The sequence below is a fragment of the Anopheles merus genome, chromosome 3R, assembly GCF_017562075.2.
Source record: "Anopheles merus strain MAF chromosome 3R, AmerM5.1, whole genome shotgun sequence".
In the NCBI taxonomy this organism is placed as follows: Eukaryota; Metazoa; Arthropoda; class Insecta; order Diptera; family Culicidae; genus Anopheles; species Anopheles merus.
Window position 1 is genome coordinate 7,848,875 of NC_054084.1, and position 25,071 is coordinate 7,873,945.

At 46.0% G+C, this 25,071-nt stretch overlaps 1 protein-coding gene across 6 annotated transcripts in view; it reads right to left on the minus strand.

Annotated features, from left to right (window-relative positions):
- Positions 1-25,071, minus strand: part of LOC121597456 (TGF-beta receptor type-1) — an 82,987-nt gene that overhangs the window by 56,127 nt on the left and 1,789 nt on the right. For 4 of the 6 annotated variants that reach the window (XM_041923227.1, XM_041923226.1, XM_041923222.1 and 1 more), the window contains exon 2: positions 22,853-23,953. In XM_041923227.1, the coding sequence (XP_041779161.1) occupies positions 22,853-23,222 (370 nt within the window). In that variant the 5' untranslated portion in view covers positions 23,223-23,953. Of the gene's footprint in view, positions 1-22,852; positions 23,954-24,104; positions 24,126-25,071 lie in introns of those variants that run through there. The other 2 variants (XM_041923224.1, XM_041923225.1) reach the window with 2 other exon arrangements.

The following is a 25,071-nucleotide window of genomic DNA, read 5'->3' on the forward strand; positions in this document are numbered from 1 at the left end:
GGCAACGACATTACCCGCGAACGTGAGTCCAAAGCGTCACAAGCGACTCACACAGTCGAATGTCCGAGGAAATAAAACTTTCAAAACATACCATGCCGGCGCTACGGACATCCCAAAGCGCACATCCAGCCAACCAACAGAGCTTTATCGTGCAAACGATCGTCAAACATGATTTACATCATAAAAACCTCGAACGAGAACGGGAGAGAGAGAGAGAGAGAGAGAGAGAGAGAGTGTATGTGTACGTGGCCATCGCTTTAAGCAGCCACTTTACCAGTCACTTCCGTGATTCCCAAAGATCACACCAGCGCTCCGCGTGTTTGGCCATTGTGCCAGTCCTCGTTCTTCCCCACCAGCGGCAGACGAGCGGTGCGAGCAGAATCTAAAACTGGAGGAACTGGGGAAAAGGCGGCTGGGTGTCAGGGGGCGCCCCAGTGGAGCGATTTTCCCCAACACGGGCGAAAACTCGTACCGAAAGTTCCGTCTTCTGTTTAGTTTTGGTTTTGTTTTTTTCCCGCTGCAGGAACATGATTTGAATTGTGGATTTCCATTTATTTGAATTTTTATGCCTTTTTGGCATTGCTTTTGACTTCGTTTTGAGTGGGGGCGGTTTTCCTCGCGCTCGATCGTGGTTGTGATTTGGTTGTTTCTGGGAAGCTGTGAAGGATTTTACCACACCGAGTGTGCTGTTTGATGGGAGAGGGAGATTTGAACATTTTTATGATGACCAAAATTGGCCCTCAAAAGGATGTATAACGGAAGAGTTTAAAGTAATAAAAACGGATAGAGAAATCTTCAAAACTGTTCACGATAGAGCATCTCGTGAATAAGGAAAAGGATGAATACGCATTGAAATAGAATAAAGGATCAAATCTAAAAAAACTGTAATCTTGATGCATCATATTCAAGCAAAATATATAAACCTACACTCCAACCAATTCCTTCCGTTTCAAAATCATCTTCCGCACCATCACACGCGCACAATAAACCAAGTGGTTCACATTCCAGCACGTAAAAGGCAGAATAAAAATGGCAATCATGAAAATGCTAAATAAAATGCAACCTTTCGCCGACTGCTAGTGTCCACTACACCACCGCACAACACCCCAAATGAAAAAAATCGTGTATAAAATTTAATAATTTAAAACACATCCATAAATTCAAAGCCATTCTTCTCCAAGCCCAGTCCAGCCCAGTGTACCTTCTCGTACGGGAGAGGACGCGCGCATGCAAGCACGTTCTGATGCGAAATGATTTTTGCGATGTTCATGAGAAATGCCCCGGTGGTGTGAAAACTCGACTGGAAAACTTTTCCAGCCCCCCCCCTCCCCTCATACTTTCGGCTTTTCTCGCTCTCCCTCCTCTCCAACGAAGACGATGGGCAACCGGATAGCAAGATATTTTACGTCCAGAGTTCAGTTCAGGGCACCTTCCCTCTTTCACGGCAAAGGCACGCGTTAAATAGAAATCATGGCTCGGGGTTTGGCACGATTTGTGGCCCCTTCTTTCTTCCTTTCCCTCCCGTTTCTCCCGTAAGCATCCGACAATATGACCATAGCATGTCCCCAACTATAACACACTGCCCATCGACTTGGAAAAGGCGCCGAAGGTGCGCGCACAGGGCACGCCGATACGGAATGAATCAAGGAATAAATAAATGCCGGGTCATTCCTGGGCACAAAATCAAACTTTTGCCCCAGCGCTCAAGAATGCCGCAAAATGTGTAGATATAAAAAACGCGCCGCTCAAAGGCGCTAAAGGGCAACCCAAACACACCCAGGCAACAGAGAGAATGTCCGCGTGCTGCTTAAAAAGGACGTGCCATTTCCTTTATCTCAACCGGGTGCACCACCATTTGCACTGTGGACTTTTCCTTCTTATGCACACAGTCTTGCTTCCAGGAAAGTTGTCTCCGAACGAAGGCAACACTTTCCTGCGCTTCCATTTTTTTCTTCCTTTTTCTCACCCGCAGATGCATCAGCCGTGTACACCCGGTACCGTGTACACCCACCAGCGTCATCCGTGCGAAATGCAAAGCTGTTGCTGGGGTGAGCAGAGTTCTTTTTTTGGCCAGAAAAAGGTGAGACACATTCGGGGGGCGGGGTCGGTCTCGTGTCTTGCACCTTCGACGGGCGAGATATCTTCGATTATTCAAGGAAGTGGCTAGAGGAATGGCCTCTGTTTCGATGACCTATGACTTTTTTTTTCATCTTCGCTAGGTGCTTACCCTCCTCGCAGCAGGACAGAAAGCGCATTCCCGTGAACTTATGATATATCGACCCCTAGAAGAAAGCGGTAGGTAGCACACCAAGATGAAAGGTCAATGGTGGCGTAGGCCACCGTCGTCCCCGTGCTGCCGGAACAAATCGAATCGAGTGGAAAAGAAAAACGCTCGCTCCAGTAGCGCGGTATCCGCTATAACGCCAACAATTTTTTTTTTTCCTTTTTTGTTGCTGGCAAAACAACTTGCCTTGACAGTGTTGACACATCACGGGAGCAGTGGGTGCGGAAATATTGGAGTGTCATTTCGTTTTGGCAATTTATTTTTTAATAATGGCTTTTATCGTAAATTTGCGCTGCATACTTCACTGCGGGAGGACGACGACGAAATGTTACGCTACCGGTGGTGTGGCTATTTTTAATTTTACGATCCCTTCTAGCTAGCGGTGCAAAGCGCTGTTTGCAGGCATTTTTTTAGATCCATCCACACACATACACACACTCACACACATGTTTGCTAACACGGGGCGGATGTTGGTGATGAAGCAAAGCAAAATTGATGACCCTTGCAGAAGACCTGGATGAAAGCGATAAATCAAAACGGTTTGGAAGCATTTACTACCATCACACTGTGTTTGGGATTTTTATTTTTGCTCTCTATTTATTTTTTGAAGAATTTCAAACAGTTCTAGAAGCAGTTTACAAGACTCACTGCAACGCCTGAAAAAAACAATACATAATTACATAAAGTCTTTTAATTAAGCAACGCAACGTGAAACACACAAGCAACGGAGGTTTCCAAAACCAAACTTCACGTTGCATTCATGCATTACAAAAAGCTTAACGGTAAATTAGGAAAACTTTCCAGCCATTTGAGCTCCATTCACACACGACACTCTCCATACACTTCCTACGACACACGAAACCGTGAACATTTGGTGAAGGGTTTGGAGAGAAAAAGAGAAAGAGCACGCGCAGAATCCTTCCCACAGCAAACGTTCTCCACGCTTGGCAGTCATCTCTCGTTTGGCTCCCGGGCCCACATACACACACACACGCGCAACACTTACACCACACACCACACGGTAAACATCACACGCGGGGCACAAAGTTTGTCCAAATAATTTGCAAATAAAGCACAACAATAAATCCTCCCCCGGCTTTCTTATTTATTTTGCACGCTTTTGCGCGAGCCCCCGTCGTACATAGTGTTGTCCTTTTACGGGCTTGTGAAGCGGGAGCAGTTCTTGAGAGCAGAAGGAGTTCGCGCAAGGAGCCACAGCGCGCAAGAAGGAAGCGCCAAAGTCTTTGACAAACTAACTCCAGAAACCATCCAGACTTTAGGTAGACGTGAGTGAACATCTGTATGTGTGTGTGTGCGAATGACTTGAAGGTACAACCCACGGCTGCTCGTGTGACGCAGGGGAAGAAAACGCTGTAGAGTTTTCCATTAAGGGTTATTCTGGGACACGCTGCAAGACTCTATAAACTTCCCCCAAAACTTAAGTGAAACTAACCAAGAGACACGAGATGCTGCTACCAAGATGCTTCACGTCAGCGTAGGATCTTTTGCTCCCGGTGATGAGTGGGGGGGGAAGAAGACTTCGTCAAATCATTCACTTCTTCTTGGGTACTTTTGCTGGAGTGACACGCCAGCACACAGGGTGGATTAAAAATCATTTCAAAATTGCCACACGTGTGTGATATGTTGAGGGGTTGCTGCTGTGTACTTTGCGATGCAGCCAGCGTGCACAGTGGAAAACGGAAACACTATCAAAACACAGGACAGAGACTCTTGCTCGCTTGACGATGAAAGATGGAAAAGTTGTTGCTATTTTTAGAGGGAGTTATGTTTTCATTTTTCACCATACGGACCGAGAGCCGATGCTAGCAGAATATTTGAAGACACAGCCCAATATGTTGCTGAGACAGGCATACCAAATCGGGTTTCTTGCTTACAGAGAATTGCTAATGATGGAATCTTTTAAATAAACCATATTGGTTACCTTCTCCGTTAGTATCCGGCTCGAAGGACCAAAAATATGAATGTTTTCTAAGTTGAATTCATGTTGGAAATGTAAAATAATAAAACACAAATTCCAACTGTAACACCTGATCAAACGCTTGACTATAACAGTTCACTAATGGTAGGTTCAATTCTTAGCTGAATCGATGAATCAAAAGGCAATCATGACGACGTTTGAACTCTACCAAATTGTAGTATTCTTGTTTTTGTCGTCTTTCAGTAACCCAACGTTACTTTCGTTCATTTTTACATCCCACCGCCTAATGCTTCCGAAAAGGAAATCGAACAAAAAAAATCTATTACAAACACCTCCGAGGTGGTATCGCCTTCATTTCGGTACAAACTACACACCGCGGCCGGAAACACAAATGGAAACCATTAGCGAAGCTATAAGGCATTGCCGGGATGATGGTGCGCGATCGGCGATGATGATGATCGCCGAGAACCAAACGCAAATACCGCGCTACAGAAATCATACTAAGACAAAACCCCGACTTGGGTGTGCTTGTGTGTGTGTGTGTATGTGTGTGTGTGTCTCGAGCGAACCCCGGGACGGCTTCCGGTCGTGTCGAACTGGTGCAGTAGAAGTCCAGGTTGAGACGCGCGCGCGCGCTCGCTTCATGTTTCGTCTTGTTTGTGCGGTGATTTAGTCGTTAGGTTGATTGATATTATTAGTTTGTTGCACTGGGTTGCTTTTTCGAGCCAACCGTTTCCATTTTGCCCGTCCAGAAGGCGACCGTTGTATAGTGCGCGCCCGGCGAGTTGATGATTCGGTTGTTTCTGCGTTTCTGCTACTCGCCTCAACGCCGCGAGCGCTGCTCGAATTGGTGGTGGCGTGGCAATTTATGCAACGATTATGAGACTGTTTTTTTTACCTTACTATATTTCATGAGTAATGCTTTCTTTCTGCTGGGGCACACTGAAATCAGCGCACCTCCTCCTACTCCTGCCCGTTAATTAAACTGTACACCCAACAACAATAGTCTGTCTCGCTCAATGTGCTCAATGTGTTTATGTTTATGTCATGGTTATTGGAGCAAGTAGATTAATTTAGCTCGCTAATGAGGTGGTCGGTCGGAAGAAAGAAACGTATTTTTTCCCATGCCAGAGAAAACGGCTCCCACCAACCTTATCTACACAGCCAAACAACAGAAACAACTTGATTTCAATTAGCAACAGCAACAAAAAAAAACGACACAATGACAGAAACACGAGAGAGCCTGTCTAAAATAAAACCACCCAAATTCCTCTAGCCACAGCTCTCTAGCTCTTTCAAATACCGCTCCGACACGAAGCAACACAAAAAATTGCCAATAGTTGCGCTTTGTTTACAATTCCCAGTGCCGCGTGTTGCTCTGGCGAGTCTTCACACGCAAAGCGGGAGGGGCGCGACGGGCGGGTGGTGCATTATTGTTGCACACGGCAATGACGTAGCTAGGGCAGCTCCAAGCATTGCGCCCCGGCATCGCACCATTTGCGCGCGTGAAGATTCATTTCAGGGGGGGGGGGGATGAGGCAAGGGTAGGGAGGGCTAGCTCATGTAAACATACTTGAACTTGCCGACACGGTTCACACGCGACCGTCTGGAGCTGCTGCACCCAGACGCATTCACACACACACACATACGCGACGGAAGCCCTACGGCTGGCTGCACTCTCCTCACCCACTTTCTGTTCACTCTTGGTCTCTCTCTCTCTCTCTCTTGCTACCCACCGTAATGGCAATGACCAAGGACAAAGAATCCGAGGCGAAGGTTGTGTTGTATCGGAAGCTGGTATCGGAGCTTCGGTCTGTGTGTATGAGTGGAAATAGAAGAGAAATTGGAAACCGTCGAAGTGCATTGCATGAAAAATCGATGCGCGAAAAAAAAACACAACAACCCCCAAAGTCAGCCCAACTACATTGAGGGAGAGTCGAAGGGTGATGTATCCTATTAGTCGAATGTTGCAAACATATACACTACACACACACTAACATATGTAGCGAACAGAGCTTCTCATGTGCGCAATGTGTTACGACCGAAATTTCCAGCACAATCTGATGAGGCATAAATCAACTGGCAGTGGAACTAAGGGGAACTGGTTCTTGGAAGGGAAATAATTCTAACGAGCAAAACCAAACCCCCAAAAAAAACCGGAAAGCTCCCAAGAAGCGACATCACTTCAAACAATTAATTACATGTTTCATATTTTACACAAATGACCGCACCATGCTTCAGTGTCATAAACATGCAAAGGACCTTCCCGCAAATCGGTTTCAAACGCGCAACAACCGCAGCAACACACACACGCACGCAAAAAACGGTCCCAAAGCGTCCCTTTTCCTCATTCCTGGGAACATATGCGATCGCACTTTGGATATGGTGCAGCCAAGCCAAGAGTAAATTACCGAGCACACACACACACACACATACACTTTTGGGACGAAACGATTTTTTTTTCTGGCCGCTCCTTTTGCCGCTCCGTACCTTGCACGAGTGAATCTGTGTATTCTTAATGTCCGATAATAAAGTACACCCATAAAAGCCAAATTGAGCAACGCACCCCGTTTTTCACACCACACACACACACACACAAAGCCACACGCACACAAATACTTCAGAACAAGATCAAGTGCAAAGAGCATCCCCTATTCGGCGCTGGAGTGTGCACGAGGAAGGTAGAGGAACAGAAGGAAATGAGACCGCTTGAAGTTCCTTCCCCCGGAGATTGGGGATAGGAACTTTTTGGGCGTGCAGGCGTGCAACCACCACCCACGGGTCCCGGCCCTCGGCAAAACGGAAAAGTGCAAGAAAGGGCCACCCCGAAAGGAAATTCTGCGAACCGATGAGTCAAACAAAAAATACGAAAGAAAAGCATCGTTCGTGTGAGGAGACGGCGAAAAGAAAACAGTTACGGCAAACGGCGGCAACGATCAAAGAGAGGTGTAACTGTGTTTGCAAAAAAAAAACGATACAAAAAAGCCAAACTGATCCCCAAGAAGCTAAAGAGAATGGACAGCAACACAAAAAAAGGAGCTACTGGAAAGGGAAAAAGCTTCGGAAAAACTTAGTTTTTGGTTACCCTCTTTACCAGGGCGGAAAGGTGCTTGAGAAGCCGACAGCAAGGGCAAGCGGAGAGGGTTCATGAATAAACCAGACACATTTCGGAATGTGTGTGTGTGTGTGTGCGACACATGGACACCTCGTGCCAGCATCCCCATTTAACCTGAACGGAGCAAAAGCTACCAAAAATCAGATGATGAAGCAGCGGCGGGAACCGCGAACAGAGAGCAAAGACAATCGTTCTTTTGACGTGACGCAAAGATGCTTGAGGGGGGAAAAGAAAGAAAAAAAAACGCCACACATACAAAACGATATCGGACCTGCCGCGTGGAGATGAGGCGGAATAAACAAAGCGCAAAGGATAGCTTCTCGGATATCCGCGCGAGCACGCTAAACGCCCGAGTGAAGGACGGGAAAGATAAAACGTGGCAAAATATTGTGTGCGCCTTGTATTTCCGACTCCGCTTTAGCGAAGATTTTTCCTTACTTTTTTGCCACCGCCAAACTCCGGTCAACGAGAGGGCTGGTACTAGATAGCGGGGTTCATGTTATGCCAACATTGTCACACACTGTCGGGTGGAAGCGGGATTCTTTTTTTTTTTTCTTTCTTGCACACAGTTAGCAGAGAGCCCACAAATCCCAGCAGAGAGCCCACAAATCGGACCGAACGAACGAGATATGGCATTTTCACGGCAGTACTGCAGCAATATAAGCCTGTGAAACCCCTCGTACACCACACCCTTCGGGAAATCGAGCAGCGAGAGAGCGAAAAAAAAGCCGCATGGAACGAAATATCGGCTGCGAAAATCACGGTGCCGTACTTTAAATATTTTATTTTATTTATCTTTCGACACTACGGGCGTCGGGGCAAAAAAGCACTACACACGGCAGTATGCCTACAGCACTCACACACACGCGCACACAGACACAGTTGACCATTATGTGAGAAAATCCTTTCTCGGACGCGTACAAATCGGAAAACAGCAAGCGACGACCCCTTCGTACGCATACATTTTTAAAACACTCGAACAATTCTCTTTTTTGGTTTCGGTTTTTTTTGCTGCTATCCACCGTCCTTTTCCAGCTGTAACTTTTGCACAGCTGATAAAGCTGACTTTTGAGCTTTTTTCTCTCTCTCTACTTTGGTGGAGGATTACACCTTGTTCTAAAGTGTGTGTGTGTGGGACATTCCGTTTTTTTTTTTGTTCCACAGCGGAATCAAAACGGCTGGCGGCGGTAATATGTTTTTATCTGTTCGAAGCTTAGTGTCGTGTTTCGATTAAAGGCAAATTTCGCTGTTGCGACCCTCTGCCCCCCGGGGGGCGGGAGAGCATAACAATGACGGCAAAATGTCGAACTCCTCGTTGATTGTGCTTATTGGATCATGATAATTTGCGTTTTTTTCTGATTTTTGTTCAATCAACCAGCTTAGAATATTTCTTTTTACGTTACTAAGTGGACTAACAACATTGAAATTGAAGATTTTCAAATTAATAAAAAAGTTTTATTATAATCAAAACTGATTTCATTTCGGCAAGCATTTTAAACGATTCAAATGAAACATGAAATACTATGGAAATCAAAATGGTTATTTGTTGTCCGAGTTTAGCCATGTCATGCAGTAAATTTTAACGAATACCTTCAACCTTTTTGGCCAAATTCAACTCCACCGTATTCTCTTTGGCGTTGTGGAGTTGTTCAAGGCTCAAAACTATCCCACTCTATGGCTGCAAATCTCTTGGAGCGAATGAAATATGAACCGCACACGGAAATTCATAAAGCGGATAATGAACTCGAAGAATCGCACCCATAAGCAAATCCTTGCTGGCGCTCTTCCCCCTCTCCCACGCGGGCAGAAGCACTCCCATCAGAAGAATAATTAATTTTCCATTTCCAGCCTTCCGCCCCGCACCTGTGCTTCCCGCCGATTGAATATTCAGAGTTCCCAGTGCTAAGGGTGATAACCCAGTGCGCCACACAACTCCCAACGGGTTCCGCCCGGTACGTGTGTACACGTATAACCTAGCCGCCTGAGTTTTCCAACCACCACATCACCACCTTCCTCTCCACCAAGCCCTCAAAAAAGCAAACCAACACGGAATGAATAGGAACGACTTCCCGCGTTCATTACACTCTTTCGCCTTGGCAACTATGATAAATCGAACAAAGACACGAGGATGCACACTGTTCTGTGTGCTGTGGCTGTGTGTATGTGTGTTACGGTATATCAATCGCTCTTACACACACACACGCACACTAGAGCTTTTTTCTGGTAAATGCACAATTCTAACAAAACAGCCCTCCCCCTGAAAGACAATAAATTAGAAAGAAAACCATCGCAAATGATTATAAAAACGAATTTAACGAAATGTAGCGAACAATCCCCTTCACTCCCCCCCGCGCACCGTACCCTGCTGTTTGGCCGTGAACGACCAGGCTTCTCCATTTCCGGTCGGTGTCGGCAGCATGCTTACCTTGCGCATCGCAAAACGTTCACCAGACACGCCATCTCGAATCAATGGAGTGCTTTCTTTTCCTGATAGTGGGCACACGCACACGACGAAATAAATACACGCACACACACACACACACGCACGCGTCCAACCATTCCCACATGCATCCTTTTCATTCAAAAAGTCCTGGAAATGCCGAGAACCGGGAAGTAGCGCGAGCGCGTTCTTCTCATCAGGTAAGGACGCGCGTACAACACTCGCGAATGTGTGGGTGTGTATGTGCGAGAATGTGCGTACGTGAGACGAGATGTGTACGGCGTCGCATTTGTAGCGTAAAACTAGCAGAAGAGTACTGCTCGTCTGCATGATTCTTGCGTTGCTAGGGATAGTAGCAGTAGCCTCCTAGGCTGAGAGCGTAATCGAGAAGAAATCCTCCTATGTCATTTTAATCGCACGTGTGTGTGTGTGTGTGTTAAATGCGCAGCAATTATTTCTCCATCCTTCATTCTTCTCCCCACAGTTTAGAAGACGAACCGGCACACCATTTACCGGTGTGTGTGTGTGTGTCGATGTAGAGTAATTAAGCGGGGAGGTCTCGCCAGCGCTGCCGTCGTTGTCGTCGACGTCGTTGGTCCATCTGTACACCGTTTCCGGCCGGTAGCAGTAGGCGGTGGAGGATGTTATTGATTTATGGAAAATTTATGCAACGTGTATGGGGGTACAGGATGGAAATCATATTTCATGCATTATTTATTGTTGCGTTGCTTGTCATTAAAAAGATTAAGGATTTCTCGCACTGAGAGGTAAATCATACATTTTTGAGGAAGAACCGCCTTTCGCTTTCGGAAAATGGTTATCGACCTCGATAGCGCTGTGGCGTACCAGTTTATTACACCGCACGGGCCCCAATCGGTCGTATAGTTTGCCACGATCGATCAAGCCCACAAACACAGCCCCTGCCCGCTGCTCGCTGTACGTTACGCAACGAGACGACGGAACGTCAAGCACACGCACACAACACACAAGCAAACAACAACTGTTTGGAGACATTCTTACAGCACACGCACAATATTCCGATGCATGAAAAGCATAAAAAGCCCCCCCACACACACACCCACACAAAGCCAAACAACAGCGAGAAACATACAAAAAAAGAGACAAAACAAAACAATCGTTCAACGCTCCACAGACGTCCGGCGGCATATAATCAACGGGAACGGAACCGAAAACCGAGACAACCGTGAGGCATAAACGAACAGCTTTTCCCTTAGGCACTAAAGGAGGAAGAGCGGGAGAAAGAAAGAGAAGAACAAATGGCTCCAAACGCAGCAGCTGCGTTTTCTTCCCCTCCGACCGGACCAAGGATTATGCGGGGGTGGGAGAAGAAAGGAAAAGTTTACGCAAGCGAAACTCCTTGTGAAGAACGGCCCGCAGCACGGAGCAGTGTCGACGTCATCGACGTCGTCATCCCCCATGGTCCTTCGTTTTCACCGCCGCCGGCAAGCTTGGAAAAAAGGGAAATGACCTTTCACAAAACGCCATCCGTCATGCTGTCGTCGTGGGGAGACGCAGTGCTTCTGCTTTCCACCGTGCTGGTGAGAATGTGTGTGAGTGCCCTGTGTGTGTGCGTAAGTTTGCCAGGGATACGCATCCCACACCCTTATACGCGCATGAGGGCTTTTCAGGCGTACGCACACACGCGTAAAGATGGATAGGGAAGTGCAGAACACAAGGAAATGAATCGCTAAAGGGTGAAAGATCTGATGGAAAAGCGGTGCATCAGACATCACTAATGATGCTGCCGCTTCTATGAGTGGGGAATGGGAAGAAAAAAGCTTGCACCAGACGCATCATTTCAAAGGTGTAGGGGAAAAGGTGTACCGCACACATTGGTAATGCAGTTCAGGAACAATAAATGAGCAGGCAACTTTGAAAGTTAGTTGAAAGATTTGAAATAAAAAAACTGTATGGGAAAAATATAGAAAAATAGGTAAATATATAGAACTTTGATGCATCAATTGGAGGTAATGAAGCGCTCGATTGTATCATTTTCTCCATCAGAATCATAAGAAAACGAAGGTTACTTTCGTTGATGACATTTGACCTCAAGTTTTGGACCAAAGCTGACATTCAACGCGACTGTTCAACCAAAACCACGAACCATTTTCTACGCCCCAAAGTAAAGGTCAACATTCTACAACAGTTTGCAGCAACCTTCGACGAATTTTAGACCTTAAAGCTTACAAGCTGTTAATAACCTATTTAAACGACGCTTTTCCGACTCACACCAACACTTCCAGTGGCACTCCTTTTCCTTTCTGACCACTCTAGTTGCTCTGCCGGATGCCACTGAGAAGCACTGCGTAGTTCAAAAGTTCTCTGTGCTTTGGTTACCTTCAAATCGATTACAAGCCATTTAACTTTAATAAAGCTCTTTAATGACTTTTTAAGAAGCTGGGCCCCCAAGGTATTTATGCTTGCCCAATATACTCCCGAGAAACCGAGAAGTACAATGATCCGCACCAGTTTCTTGCTCCTTTTAACTCATCAACGGAGCAGAGAGAAAGATATAGGGGAAGGAAGAGAGAAAAACTTTTCCTCTGTATCTAGGAAAAAAGGGGTAAACAGAGGGAAACAAAATTAAGGAAATGCGCCAAACTCTCCAATTCCTGCGTGGATTCGGTCAATGTTTCATGTGGCCGCGCGTGTATGTGCATGTGCTTTCTTCCTAGAAAGTAGCAACAACAGCAACAAGGCACAGCCGAAATATCCTACAATAAAACAACACAAAAAAAGCTACCCAAATCCCATGCGATGAACCAAAAGAAATTACACCAGTGAAATCTAAAATGTGATTAGGGATTTTTACGGGTAATGAAAGTACCTCCGTATGAACCCGGCCATACCCCCCACACAAACACACACATACACACACACACACAGCACAAGCCAAGATTTTCGATACAATTTTGCCTAAGTAGAGCTGACGGGATACTGGCGCGGCAAGCCCAAGAAAAGATGTAAAAATAACACAAAATTAAGGAAAGCGTACCAGCAGCCACAGGCCACAGCAGCGGGACAAACATTGAAGAAGACGCAAGCTGGAAGTTGCGCAGCACAAGCAAGCACAAGCACAGGGAAGAAAGATAGTCGTCGTCGGGGCGACCCTCGTCAGGGGAATTCAACAGAGCTTTTAGTTTCCTTTATTGATGTCCTTGCCACCGGCGCCAGTCTCGACCGACGGGGGCGTTGGTGGAAACATCTGCATGCCGCGTGTAAGCGGGGACAGCGACGACGACGACGGTAGTATGTTTGTGTGTTTAATGATTTAAGGACGTCTCCCTCTCCCCCAGCGGTGGGTGAACGTTTCTTGCCTTTCCAGTGCTTCTCTCCCTCCCCAGTGGGTCGTCCAAGAGTCGACTACCGAAACCAAACCAAAAAACCTTGAGATTAGAAGGGGAAAATCCACCTCCCGCAAAGACCGACGACGCCGAGGATCACGAGGATCGAGGCGCAGAGAAGCAGCGATTTCCCAATCGAAACGAAAATGAAATGAAACACAGCAATCGGATTGACAGGTCGATATGACTCGGGCGGTGTTGTTTGTGTTTGTGTGGACCCAGAGCGGCCCAGAGGGTCCACAGTTCAGCGGGTTGGTTGAAACAAATTTGCTCCGGCTTTACTTCTGCAGTTCGAATCTTCACTCTTTGTTGGAGTCTTTGGGGAAGCAGAACCATTACTGGCACCTTCTTTTGTGGGCAGTGTCTGTCCGGTTCTATTGATTGCTATAATTCTTGTCCCTAACTTCTTTAGCTACCTTGTAGCATAGCATCGAATAGGAAGGAAACGGAAACCCCCTCAGAGATAGCTGTTAGTTTAGCAGTGTTCAAGAAACTTCACTCAAACAAACGAAAGACAATGAAATGGAGCTTAATTTATGATGAGCATAACACTTCCCCCTTCACACTAAACCGGCTTACGGAATGAATGCTAACAGACCGAACTACACCAAGACTCGGAACAGCGCAACCAATTAAAACTAATGCTTCCGCGCCCGGGACAACGGAACTAAGAAATTGTACTCTTCTCCTGAGTACACATCAATATATCATTGCATAGAATCCGCTGATTAATTGCCACTACTCACGTATCGCCCGAAGCCCGTAGATAATGCGAAGGGCAAACACCTTCAAACAGCAACTATTGCGGGGAAAAGCTAAGTTCGCTTCAATCCATGTTTCTGTGTATCTAATTCCACCGAAGCGCAAGCTATAAATTAATGTTTCTTACCGTTTTTATTTAAAAGCTTCACTGCGCATTTTCATAATGAAGCGATGTATACAACGAACCGCTCGTCCCTTTGAAATGGACAAAATTGTTGAAAAAATGACTGACAGCCTTACAGCACCGAAGACGTTCACAGCGTTCACAGCGCCACCCCACCTTGCGAGAAACAAACACAACGGAAAACTCCGCACCGGTACTACACTTCACAGCGCATCAACACACTGCAGCAGCGGTTTCGAGACTGTCTATGTTCACCCTTCACATCCAACATTAATGCGTATGTAAACGTTTCGGCTGAAGTGAAGCTTCGATTACAACAAAGTTCATCGTTGTGTTTCAGCGGCATTTTGCACACCCCCGGCCCCTGCTTATGCACAAATGCAGTTTCCCATCATCCATCCCCCCCCCCCTCGTTTGTGTTATGCACCGCGGGAAGAAAGCTTCGTGGTTACAATAACAAAAGCAGCAGCAGCAACAACAAAAATGAACTTGTTTACTCGTACGTGTACTATAAACGCTCGTAATCAATCATTGTTGCCGACGGTGGCGTCTGTTATCGGGCTTGGTATTGGAACAACCGCCTCTTTTCGCCACGCTTAATCGGAAGTTTGTTGTTGTTTTCTTCTGTGTTGTTATGCCTCTGGGTTCCTCCGCTCCAACTGCTGCTGCCCCAATGGTACCAACGGTTATGGTGGATGCATTAGGCGTTAACAATCAGATTGCTAATTAGGATAAAGAGACCGGGAAGCGCACACAAACACACACCAACACACACACACACAAGCACGAGAGTTACTTCCACTTCCTCTCTTCGCAGTGATCGCGTGATCGAGGTATAAAGAGACGTACCAGATCTTAAAAATGGAGTTGTTTTGCGCTTTTTCTGCTCGATCTGCTCGTTAAAATTTCCATTTTTAATCAATACACCACTAAAAGCTTCAAATCAATTTACTACACATATGCACGCACACACAGAGTAAAACGCAGGATTTGCACACGATAACAATTAACCACAAATGGGCATAATCATGGCAGCAGCGATGCTGCTTTTTGCACGAAAATCAATCTACATTCAATTAAATCGTAAAAATACTAACCAGCCTCCAGGAAGGAACGGGCCAATGCGCGCTCCAAATCACAGCCAGACAACAAAACTACCCCAGTGCCTCTCTTTGCACCCCCACTTACCTCAGACCGTGTGTGTGTGTGTGTGTGTGCTCCCAGGGATAATAATTGTTTCAATTAGTTTGCCATATAATTTGATACGTTATGGGGTTATACCCTTCATTACTCCCCCCGGCTTGGTTCCGCTTGTATGTGTGTGTGTGTGTGTTCTAGTGTGTTGTTTTTCTCTCTTTCTCTCTCTGGGCGCCATTGCACAAAAGAAGTACAAGTTGTTGCATGTACAGTTGTTGGTGGTGGTGGCCTGGTAGTGATGATGACCGGGGCACCGGTAAAAGAACACGGGAATAATTAAAATAGCATCACAAATTAAAATACTACCCACAGCGTGAGAGAGGGGATGGGGATCATTGGGAGTAGGAAAAGAAAGGAACGAGAGGATGAGGACGTTGCCTTATGAAAACAAATAAACAAACAGTGTGGAAAGCGATCGTACCGAGGAAAGCCGGTCGTTGGAGAGGCCGGGGGCCGGTTGCATTTTAAACAAACATGGAGCGTGCGAGCGGATACACACAAAGACACACACATACATACACTCGTTTTAAGTCACCTCCGTAGCCCGGGCGGCGGCAGTGCGGCAAAATAAAAGGCAATCGAATGTGTTGCAATGATTTTCAAATCCCCCACAACGGACGTGAAACGGTTTGGTAGAGAAAAAAGCTAACATTAAATTGATTACTGAATAAATGTGCTCAGTTTTTGTAAGTAAATATAGTACATTACAATGCAAATATAATTTATTTGTTTTGCTTGCTCTCTTTGCGGGTGTGAAATCGGCATAACGAGAAAGATAATTCGATGGCTAAGCGCGCATAATCTGTTCTGTTCTGTTGCTCAATGTATAATGAAGCTTTATAAAATTACAATAAAACAATGAATTAACCACTCAACTCCCTTCATTTCGTTCCATATTTCGTGGCAAATGTGAAATAAAACGCAACGCTATTGGCCCCACAAAACCTCCTCGAGTTAATAAACACAGCAAAAGGCGAAGAAACACACACATACACACACGCGCGATGCCTCCCACGGACACGGAGCAACGCATTTAATGTACACTATCATAAGATCACACCTTCCTTCTTCTTCTTTTTTTCAAACTACAAGAGTTCCACCACCATGTCCGCCCACAGTGCTGGGGCGCCCGCCAGTAGTACACGATGCGAGAGAAATTCCTCGCCCTTGCCTTCTGGCCCCAGCTGGTTTCGATCGTTGAAGGAAAAACGAGACGAAAAACAATTGCAATTGGAATTGGAGATGGAATGTCCGGGGGGTTATATTGCTTGCGGAAATGGTACAGACGGGAGAGAAGGGCAATGGAGCACCGTTCGTCCACAATGCCTGCAATCAACCAAGAACGGGAACCAGCAGCAAAAAAGCAGTTCATTTGCAGCAGCCACCCCCGTGCGCTAGAGGGGAGGGAGTTTTTATTTCTTGGTTTTTGTACTTTCGTTTCGTTTGTTTCGATTGCTTGCGCATTTTACTTGAGCAGAGCCACCAACGCCATCTGCTACGCCAGGCGACGGGCGCGAGACGACGACGACGACGAAGGCGATTTGTGTGTTCGTGATTGGTTTCGATTGATGACTGTACACTAACAAGGAAATGAGCAACCGTTCCGAAACCGTACTTCCAGCACAACGCCCCCCGCGCACACGCAAAGACGCACACGAGCGAAGGGGCAGCAAGCGAGCTTAATTGATTTGCATCAACGTTGCATCGATGGTGGCGGCCCGCGTTAAACCTTCTTTCCAGCGCTGTTCGGTGGGATGTAGATTTATGTTGTAGCACGAGGTAGAGAGAGAGAGATAGAGAGAGAGAGAGAGAGAGAGAGAGCGAAGAACGAAAGGCAACCAAGAATGGAATGCAATCGTAATCGTAATTGGTTTGAGATTAATTAGACGCTATTAGTATTAATCTTCAAACCCGACTCCCCACACTCCCCCACAGTGAGGGGCAATCGCTATACTCCAAGGAGAAGGGAAAGATTATGTTATTTATAGGTGAAATTTTGCTACGCTTGTGTTACTTTCGAGTAGCATTAAAATGATCCCATAGTAAGGTGATTCAACTGCGGTGAGAGAACGAACTCAGTTTTTATTTATGTTCGTCCACTATAAAATGCATCAAAATACAGACGTTGCCACCAAATTTTCACCATTTTTTTCACCAAAGACATCAATTTTTGACTCTAACGCACTCCAATTTTTGTCTGTACGTCATCAAGTTTTACTCTTGTTGGAATCACGATAATTCTACATGGTTTTTGAGCAGATTTATGACAATTGGAATATTGCATCACATAAACAATACATAAACCGTATAATTTGATTGTTTTTTTGTGAAAAATAATGAAATTTTGTGAATTCCACAGTCATTGTTTACACCTGAAAATACATGCTAACTTTGTTCACTACATTTAACCTCCAAACTTTGCATAATAATTGTTATATTTTTAATTCTATAAATGAAATTTCTTAACTACTTAACTACAATTCAATAATTTTTTAACACATAGTTTTAGACATTACGTTAAATTTTGTAAATAAAACGATTGTGACACGCTGTCAAAAAATGGGTGCCTTGGAGAGAAAAATAGGTGAGTTAGAGTCAACATTTAGCGGCAACAGCTGTAACAACCTGCACTTAATAAGTTTAATTTACTCATCACTTTTAACTACTTCTCACCGAGTAGCTGCTGTCCGACGAAATGAATTATTCCCACAGCTTACTTACAGACAATCCAGCAAACCAATTTGTCATACCTTCGCACCCCGACAAGTAGACGTAATCCTTGAGAATATGCCCACACCCCTCTCCCTCTCCCCATGCACCACAAGCAGATTACCTTCGGCTCTAACCGAGCACACACTTTCACACGCTGCACACACCTCCGCACATTAAAAAGAGACACAGCACCACTTTCAACCCTACCACAACACAACGGGTGTGTGTGTGTGTGTTGCTAAAAATGGTGCTGCTACCCAAAATTACAAAACTCATTTAACACACACACCCGCCATACACTTCATCAGTTTCAAACTTCTCAATTTACACCTTCGACAGCCCACGTGTCTTCGCCGAAGCGACACCACCACACCACAAGCAGAATTCTCTAATTTAATGCAAAGCAAATGTTTAAAATAATCACTTTCCAATTACTGCCACCCATTCCGAAAACGGGTACGGCAAAAAAAAGACAGAAGAGAGCGGAATAATTCTCCACCGTGTAGTAATAATCCATCATCGTTGCGCAGACTTTGCGCAAACATTGTGGTGCGGTGTGTGCGCGACACCAATTCGCCCGCTTGTCGTGGTACGTTTTCAAGGTGCATAAACAATCCATCAACCTCGCTGATGATGATATTGACGACCGAAATGACGTGTTCGAATCTTCTGCCTTCTGTCGATTGTTTCTCACCGTCTGTGGTACCAGGCATCGGAGCAGGCGGGGGATTAATAACCCGGATGGGGTTAGGTTGTATGTGTCATTCTGTTGTGTGGTAGATTGAACTATAATAACAAACAAATTGTTAGATTGTTAGGAAGACGATTAGTTAGCGTAGCTATGCTGCTATAAATGTAAAAAAACAAAGAATCGATTTCCCTTTTTTTGGAAGGTTTTTTTTTCATGAGCAAAGTGTGATATTTCACAACATTCAAAGAATAAACTCGTTCGTAATGGGATGCGTAGAAAACGTGAAACTCTCAATCATATTAATACAGACGTGCTAAGAGCAGCAGCGGCTCGAGCAGCAATGACCCCGTCTAACGCAACGCGCCGACCCAGACAAATATGTTGAAACATGCCACATTTTTCTATTACCATCATCATATCAAGCGCAGGGCCCTTTTCCATGCCGTGTTCACATCATCCACCGGCAGCAGTCGTTAAGTCTACGCGCATAGCTCTACATCGCGCCGTCTACATAACAAATCTAGCCCCGTTGCGCTGGGCCGCGTGTGTCTAGGCGACGATCGTCATCAGTCCCGGCGCAGACACGCTCACCTAGAGCTAGACACACACACACACACACACACTGCGAAGACAACGAAAACCGCCCCGGGGGCAGGGAGGGCGGGGGTAAAAGGCGTCCAAGACGCGGCGACGAGACAGTCGGAACGAGCGGAAAGAGCCAACCGAAAGGGGTGTGTGTATGCATGGACCGGTGGGCCCAGACAGCTGCCGTCTGCCAAAAACCTGTTTCCCATTTAGACGATCAACCTACCCTTGCGTGCCCTTCCCTCCACTCGAGACGATCACTTTCTATACAGACAAACCAGACACACACACACACACAGAGACAGAGCTCTGAACTCGAACTTCGAGCGCGACAACGGGCAACTTGCAAGCATTTGCATTTTTTTGACCCGCGACCGGTTAGCGAAACGGGAGAGAAGTGTGATCGATTTATGAACTAGAGACAGTGCTCCGTACATGGGAAAATGTGGTGCCTGGGGAGGGAATAAAAACCGCCAAAATTTGGGCACCGACGAAAACAAAACATAAAAAGGCAAAGAGCAGGATGACGTCGAGAGCAGCAGCATCCAGCGACGAAGCTGGTTTTTGCACGCTTTACAGCAAGTCTAGACAATTTCCTTCATTTATTTTTTGACAATTGGATAACTTGAACTTGAAGATCGAGTTCTTAGAGCAAATATTCCAATAGTAGTCCAATGCGATCAACAACATACTATTGAAGACTTTGAAGTCTAAAGCCATAAAGATGATCTTGTCTTGTAAATCAAACACCTAATTCCTTTGACGATCGTTGCTCACTTCTCCAAGTACATCGAGCTCTCACACACCCGTCCGATCATTGCTGCAAAACAATCGCTCACGATCGTCCCAATTGTTAGCCGCACGCTAACACACTGATCACTGCCCCTATCTCCCCTACGCAGCGCTGCTATCCCATGCTTCCGTTCCGGCAAACCATTGGCACGTTTACACCGCACACGCACGCACATGCACTCGACACGTGCGTTGTTCTGGGAGGGAGTTGCACAAATGCAATCGAAGTCATCGTTGCTAGCGTTCCCCTCCCGACTTGCGCCGGCTTAGACACCCCTTTGGAGGGATGGGGTGCTGGAACGGTACACACACACAGGTTCAAGCACACAGGGAGCCGGAGTCGGTAGTGCCCGATCTCAAGATAGAATGCGTGCGTCTACCATTGCGGCGTGTTCGCGTTCGATCATTCCAGAAACTGGGTCATTGCAGTTCATTCAACGTCGTCCCGGAGGTTTGGACATTGTGTGTGTGTGTGTGTGTTGGTACATGGTGCACCGATCATCTACTAACGACTTGGTCGTGTTAAAAAACAGGGAGCTGTGAGGGTTCCGTGAGATGAATGAGTAATGTAAGCCGTGGTGTGTTGGTTGTTGCATTCCTGAGCTCTGGGGAGAGTCTCTGTTGTAGATCGATTTAGGTGCTGAGATAAGATTGAGTGCTTAAATGTACAACATCGTTACATCAGGATGTTTATCTGTTGCTATAATTGAATCTGGAAGTTGATTCAGAAGAAGTTGAGTCAAAAAGCGTGATCTTATTTTGTAATTGGTTTATGTCTAATTTTGACCATCATGTCAATATTATATACAGATAGTTGTTATGTCCATCAGAACCATGAGGCTTTAACTTGATCCTCCTTTTCTAATGGACAATGGCCTTATAATTCAACAAAATCTACTACAAAGCTCCGTAAAACGAGCTGAAATGTTGTAAAATATCAGTAGCCTAAAAATGGAAACACAGATGACAATTTATCAGCGATTCCGCTCCTATGACGTGGACATTCGGCGGGGCCTACACCAAGTATACATTGTGTATATGAAACCCAAAAGGCACTAGATAAGATAGTAACATCCTTATCGTTCGACAGGCTCTTAAGTTTGTTAGCAAAAGGCATGCAAAAACAATCTCGCAGCACGCTTCTCTAACAAACTCTCTTTGGACCGAACCAACAAGCGATGATTAGCAATGATGAGGCACGAGTTTCAGTTAGGCAGATGAGTTTGTATGCATCCGTTTATTTACACACAATCCAACCCTCTCCAAAACGTTGTTCTCCCCATCACTACCCCAACACATTGTACATTGGCGTCAAAGGAAAAAGTGTCGTGCATTTTTTGTTTGGTCTTGCAAGAGGACCCCCCCTGGCGAGCAACGACGACCACAGGTGGACGTGGCGGCAGTGGAAAGTACGAAGAAAAAACTGCATGTCACCTAATGATGAGCAACGACCGACAATAAACAACCACCGTGAGACTGATTGACAGCTTAACCGTGGCCGTAGCGAACCTTCACAGCTGGTGGGAGCGATGGAGGGCAAGCACAAACGCACACACTAGTGAGCGACAAATAAAAACACGCACTTCCACTTCCATGTGAAGAAATAGACACAATGTGCGTTCCGAGCGGCCCGAGCGGTCATCGCTAAAAATATCGTCGTCGAATGAAGCGATTGGCGACGCACAGGCGGATTAGAACGTTAGCCTGGAGCAGCATTGGGAAGGGTTTGATATGACTCTCAGGGATGGGAGGTTTGGTGGGGAAGGTGTGGTAACTGTAAGTGAAATCGAAACCGATTCCAATTCCGGTCGGTTCAGAGCGCCGGGCGCCTTCGATTGATTAGGGCACAGCAGGCAGAGGGTGGCGGTGATTAGCATGGGAAGCCATTATTTATTTGGCGCTGCGATAAAGCTTCCACGAACTGGAATGCAGGGCTAGGGAAGGGGGCATGACCGTATCAGGCGGGGCAATTGTTGGGATTTTGCAATTTATCGGTTGTTGATTAGGAATTAGCTTATCGACTGTAAGGAGGCCGGGTGTAATTTGAACTGAAAACTAGGTCGTTAAAGCAGACAATTTTGATCACGTACTGAACATATTTTGATTCTACAATTACTGCCTGGGAGAATCCATGTAATATGCTACAATCTAGTGATTGCTGCCAATCTGCCTCAAAATTTATGCTTGCTATTTCAAATGTCTTTATCTTCAATGTCCTCAATGTTCTGGATGATATCTTCCATTTCCCGGATACGATCAATCGATCAGATAATAGAACAGTACTAGATCACATAGTTCCAGACATCCAACATTATTACAGAACTCTTCGTGAGTTCCATCACAATGCATGTTTTGGTACATTGTTGTGATATCTCCTTATAACCACAGTCTTATAAATTCATAGCCCAGAGTTATCAGCTAATGCTCTCTTGGTAGACTATTGTAGACGTGGACTATGTCCAATAGAAATAGGCTAGTTCCTAGAGTGACTGCTAAAGCTAATTCCAAAGAATGTTACTAAGAACGATAGAGGATCTTAGTATCTCCTAAAGGATATTGATATTGCTGATTCTTCAATGACTTCAAGTCACCTTTATCTTTGAAATGTCTGAATATGTGACATCTTAAACTCATACAGTTATAGTTGACTCAGAAACGAGAAGATGACTCAACTAATAGCAAATCTTCCCCTTGGAAGCAGAAGACACAGTAGACTCAATCTGAGTGAATTGCATTCTTCTACTGAACAGCCTTCCAGACGACCATATCCCCAATTCCCGATCCATTGCGATCTTACATCACACATTCTGTAACATCTTCTCCAACGCCTACCCCTTCTCACTTACCTTTGGCAAAGCTCCAATCGCTGAAACTAGGCAGCAACAGCAGAACCAGAGCAGCGGAAAGCACGGACCACTGGTGTAGCCGGCGGTGGCTGCCTCTGCTACTGCTACACTGCCTTCTTCGGCTGGCCGTCGGGGGCACCGCCACACTGACGGCAATCTTCTTCCACCACATCATCGTTCCGGCGATCCGGCTGCTTGTTGTTCTACGTTTTTCCACTTTACGATCAATCACGATCGTCGTCGTCGTCGTCGTCGCTCTCGTCGTCGCGGTAGACGCTGCGGCGGTACTGCTGCTGCTGCCTGCGACCTGCGTCATTGGGAATTTGCTCCGGTTCACGGTTGCTGGCTCGGGTTTGCCGCCGGCGGCCATCGGCGACCGGAAACGAACCGCGGCAGCGACGGCGAAGACGTTTCGAACTCGCGATCGCAGCAATAGGTAGTAGCAGCGGTGTGGTAGCAGTAGCACCGGCAATTTTTGCTCATCAGAAAAGATTAGCACTTTTATTTATTTTCATTCGCCGCTGCTCATGCCGGAGGGAGGGATTTCGCGCCCACCGGACGGCGGTTCGCGTCGTTTGGTGGTGGTGGTGGGAGCCTCTATTTATTACTTCTCTTTTTTTTTCGGTGCGTGATTCTTGTCGAAGATTTTCGCTACGCTTTTGACGCGTCACAGAACACACGCGGGGGGACACGCGTTTTCTTTAAATTTGAAAATTACTGTGCAACACACACACACCACCAAAACCTTCAGCTGCTTCCGGGTTGGGGGCAACAATTCGATTTGGCGATTTATTTCACTTCTTTATTTCATTTCTTCCAACAATTTTCACGCAAATCAGCAAATGCACGACTTTATTTCACTCACTCTATCCGATCACTTTTTCAGCAGGAAGTAGTTAGAAAAGCATTTTAAAAGGAAGCAATTTGTGCCCAAAAACACGATGTCCTTTCGCATGGACGACCTCTTTTGCCGCCCTTCGATCACTCAGCGACTCACTCACTTCCGGATGTGTGTTTGATGAGTAACTTATCTCACAACACTTTTGGGGCGACAGAATTATCTCACCACGAGCGTGTTACAGCAGCACTTTATAGCACATCCTACAAGAAGAATGATTCTAAAGGTTACACACAACATCGACACACGCAATGTACGCGATGTATAAAAACGCACTACCCGATTGAGTACTCATACACACAGAAGCATAAATTTCGGAATGCGAAAGAGTCGAAAAACTCGTGAGATGATTACGTGGATGGTTGCGATGGTGATGTTTCCTCACTTCTATGCGTATCTCTTCCGCAAATGGTTTTCCACGGCCTATTCTGTTTCAACCCAAGGTACGGAAACTCGTTCCAAATAGCGCCCCGTCACTCGTATGCGATGTTATTAACTTTCAATAAATTCCCCCTTCGCGCTACAGCAAGAGCACCCAAGAAAACGATGGCCCTTGTGTTGAACAGGGAAAAGAAGTGTTCGACGCGATCACGGGAGTTTGTTGGTCCTCGCATTGTCGAGGACAGCAAAACACTAACACGCCGCCACCGGGACGACGTCTTCGTATCCTTCGAAACGTTCTCACCCCAGCAACAGCAACAACCAACAACAACAACAACAACAACGGTTAGTAATGGAGGAAAAAGGTGTAAAAGAAAAAAAACGCGCCACCCGGAGACGGAAAATCCGGAGCGCTCTTTGTGTGTGCGTCTGTGTTTGTGTGTATGTTCCGGTATCCCTAAAATTTCATTCACACCTAGCACACACTTCGCTAGGGCCTTCCCTCTCTGTCTGTCTGGCTGTGTGTATGTGTGTTTGTATTGGAGCCCAATCGCACGGGCACACGGGGACGAGACACACACACACACACACACTTACACACAGGACTGTCTCAATACTAACACACATGCGCGAACGTTACGCTGTTTTTGGTGTATCCTTGTGTTTTTTTTTGTGTGTCGGTTTCTTCATCCTAAATACAACGGCATGGGGCGGGGGATGCCGGGTTGCTGCGTTTGTCTGCAGCAGTGTTAGTGAGTGAAAGTGCTTGTGTGTATGTATGTGTGTGTGAACGGCACAGAAAAGCACATACACAAACACGCACCAAGCTAAGGGAAGGTGAATAAAAACGGGTAAAAGGAGGAGGAAGAAGAAAAAGCACACTAATGAGAAATGGGATAACGGGAGTTGTGAAAATGCCGGGTGACGGAAATCATTTTTC